This window comes from Acomys minous (genome assembly GCF_964271855.1).
Source record: "Acomys minous genome assembly, chromosome: 3".
NCBI lineage: Eukaryota > Metazoa > Chordata > Mammalia > Rodentia > Muridae > Acomys > Acomys minous.
This window is the reverse complement of record NC_140485.1, coordinates 56,510,958-56,513,048: the sequence shown is the minus strand read 5'-3', so window position 1 is coordinate 56,513,048 and position 2,091 is coordinate 56,510,958. Positions and strand designations below refer to the sequence as shown.

At 53.9% G+C, this 2,091-nt stretch overlaps 1 protein-coding gene across 1 annotated transcript; it reads right to left on the bottom strand.

Annotated features, from left to right (window-relative positions):
* Positions 1-350: 350 nt before the first annotated feature.
* Positions 351-1,483, bottom strand: NPBWR2 (neuropeptides B and W receptor 2; the record flags this gene model as incomplete). The annotated part of the gene is given in 5 exon segments (XM_084775202.1): positions 351-727; positions 729-819; positions 1,056-1,148; positions 1,151-1,207; positions 1,417-1,483. Coding segments are annotated over 5 exon segments (420 nt in total). The 3' UTR covers positions 351-615.
* Between the last annotated feature and the right edge of the window lie 608 nt (positions 1,484-2,091).

The following is a 2,091-nucleotide window of genomic DNA, read 5'->3' as shown; positions in this document are numbered from 1 at the left end:
CAAGTCCTGTGGAAGGCTGAGCCAGAGCCTTCAAACAACCCAGTTTTGGATCCTCAGAGGCTGAACCACCTCTTATCTCTCAGCATCTTAAGTTTTTGTTGCATAGCAACAGGCACTAGCTCAGGGGAGATATCAGGGAGTGACACTTGAGGGCTGCCTGGAGGGACAGACAGAAAAGTTAGCCGACACTGTCTGTCTTAGATGAAGGTCCAAGCGTTCTGGCAAGCTCACACACTTGGTGAGCAGGAGGGTGGCGCGTGTCATGAGGGTGTCAGAATCCTGGGCCACAACAATATTTGGCTTTACTGCTGGAGCGCCTGTGCTTTTATAACCTCTCGGTTCTACAAAGGTTCCAGTGGCAGGACACACGGAGTACTAGCCAGGGGCCATCTTTCTGTCATCCTCTGTGGGTGACCAGACTCAGGGTGCTTGCTACCAGGGCGAAATTACCTGCTACTGTCTCCCAGGGGTGCCTAGGAGGCAGAGTTACAGAAAGGGAACGGCGTGGCTGACTGTATGTGTCTGTATAGAGAACACAGGGATATGTATGAAGAGACAGGATGTCCTGGAGCTTGGGCAAGCCCTGCTCCTGGACATGGTGAATGGCAAGGATGTTCAGGCCTCCTGATGTGAGACTGTGGCACAGAAGTCCGTGAATAAGCTGTCATTCAGGAAGGCATAGAGGAAAGGATTGAGGCGTGAGTTGGCACAGCTGAGATTGGTGACGCATACCCAAGACCAGGAATGTCTGGGGCATGTCTGTGGTCAGGGACACCACAGAGGCCAGGTGAAAGGGCACCCAGCAGAGAAGGCGTCCAGCTGAACCCAGTGAGGGCCATGACAGTTACCTTCTTCTTAGCCTCGCCCGGAACCTTGGTGCCAGAGTGGAGCCTCATGGTGTGAAGTCTGTGCACGCAGGTGCTGCAAAGCCGAGAACCAGTGTATAAGTGAGGCAGGCCTGGAGCCTCTGGAAGCTTAGCTCACAGCTGGGTGCCTGTAGCTCACTGTGGTAGACAAGGCAAAGGAAAGTCAGGGCAGAGCCATGATGGGGACACCCAGGCAGACACAAAGGCTGACACCTTTTGCCCCTCTCCTGGTTTGCCATTGGCGAGATTTTACGGTAGCCAGCACCACCAAGTAACAGTCCGACTCTTCTCAGCCAGGAAGTAGATGCTGGAAAAGATGCTGTAGTGGTCAGTGGTCAGCGCTGGTTCGCAGAATGGCTCCCCAAAGGGCCAGTGCTGCAGTGGGTACTCAGGAGCCTGATACCTCAGTCTGTAATGCAGGCTTGGTTACTGCAGGAATGGGCAGGGGGGAGGAGTGGAGAGAGCTGGAGGAGGTGGGTCCCACTGAGGACCCAGGAACTTGACTTAAGTTCCTGGAAGCAAGGACCCCCCCCCCCCCGCCCCCTCATACCTCCCTCATCCCCGCCCAGTGCTGAACTACAGGGCCTGCCATTGGTGGGCTGGGGTTCCATCCCCATGGTCCACCATTCCTTGTGCTTGTACCTGTACATGCATGTGTGCCTGCATGTGTGAGTATGTGTGTGCCTGTGTGTGTGCGTGCATGTGTGCATATGAGTGTGTGTGTGTGTGTGTGTTTTAGAATCTTGCTGGTTATCACTCACTCAGGTAAGTCCTAGTGGGTAGCTGAGAGATATGTCTTTGTTCACTTGTGTGCCCGCCTGTTGGGAGGGTACACACAGGGGTTTCTGGGCTCTGATGGTATTTGTGATTCTGGCCGCAGGCACCTGTGTACCTTTGTCTGTGCACGCGCATCTTGGTGAGTCTCATGCCTCCTCCTCCTCCTCCTCCTCCTCCTTCTCCTCTTTGGTTTTTTGAGACAGAGATCTGCCTGCCTCTGCCTCCTGAGTGCTGGAATTAAAGGTGTGAGGTGTGCACCATCTCATTTCTACTAAGCATGCACGTGGTGTGTGCATTACATGTATGTGTGGATCTGTGTCTGCCTGTACAGGCTTTCTGAGGGTAGCTCTGCACTATACCTGAAGGAGTCTGTGTGTACGGGGCTGGAGGACTGCTTAATTTCTGTTTTTGTCTTTTGCCAGCCCTGAAAGGGCATGGAGAAAGTCAC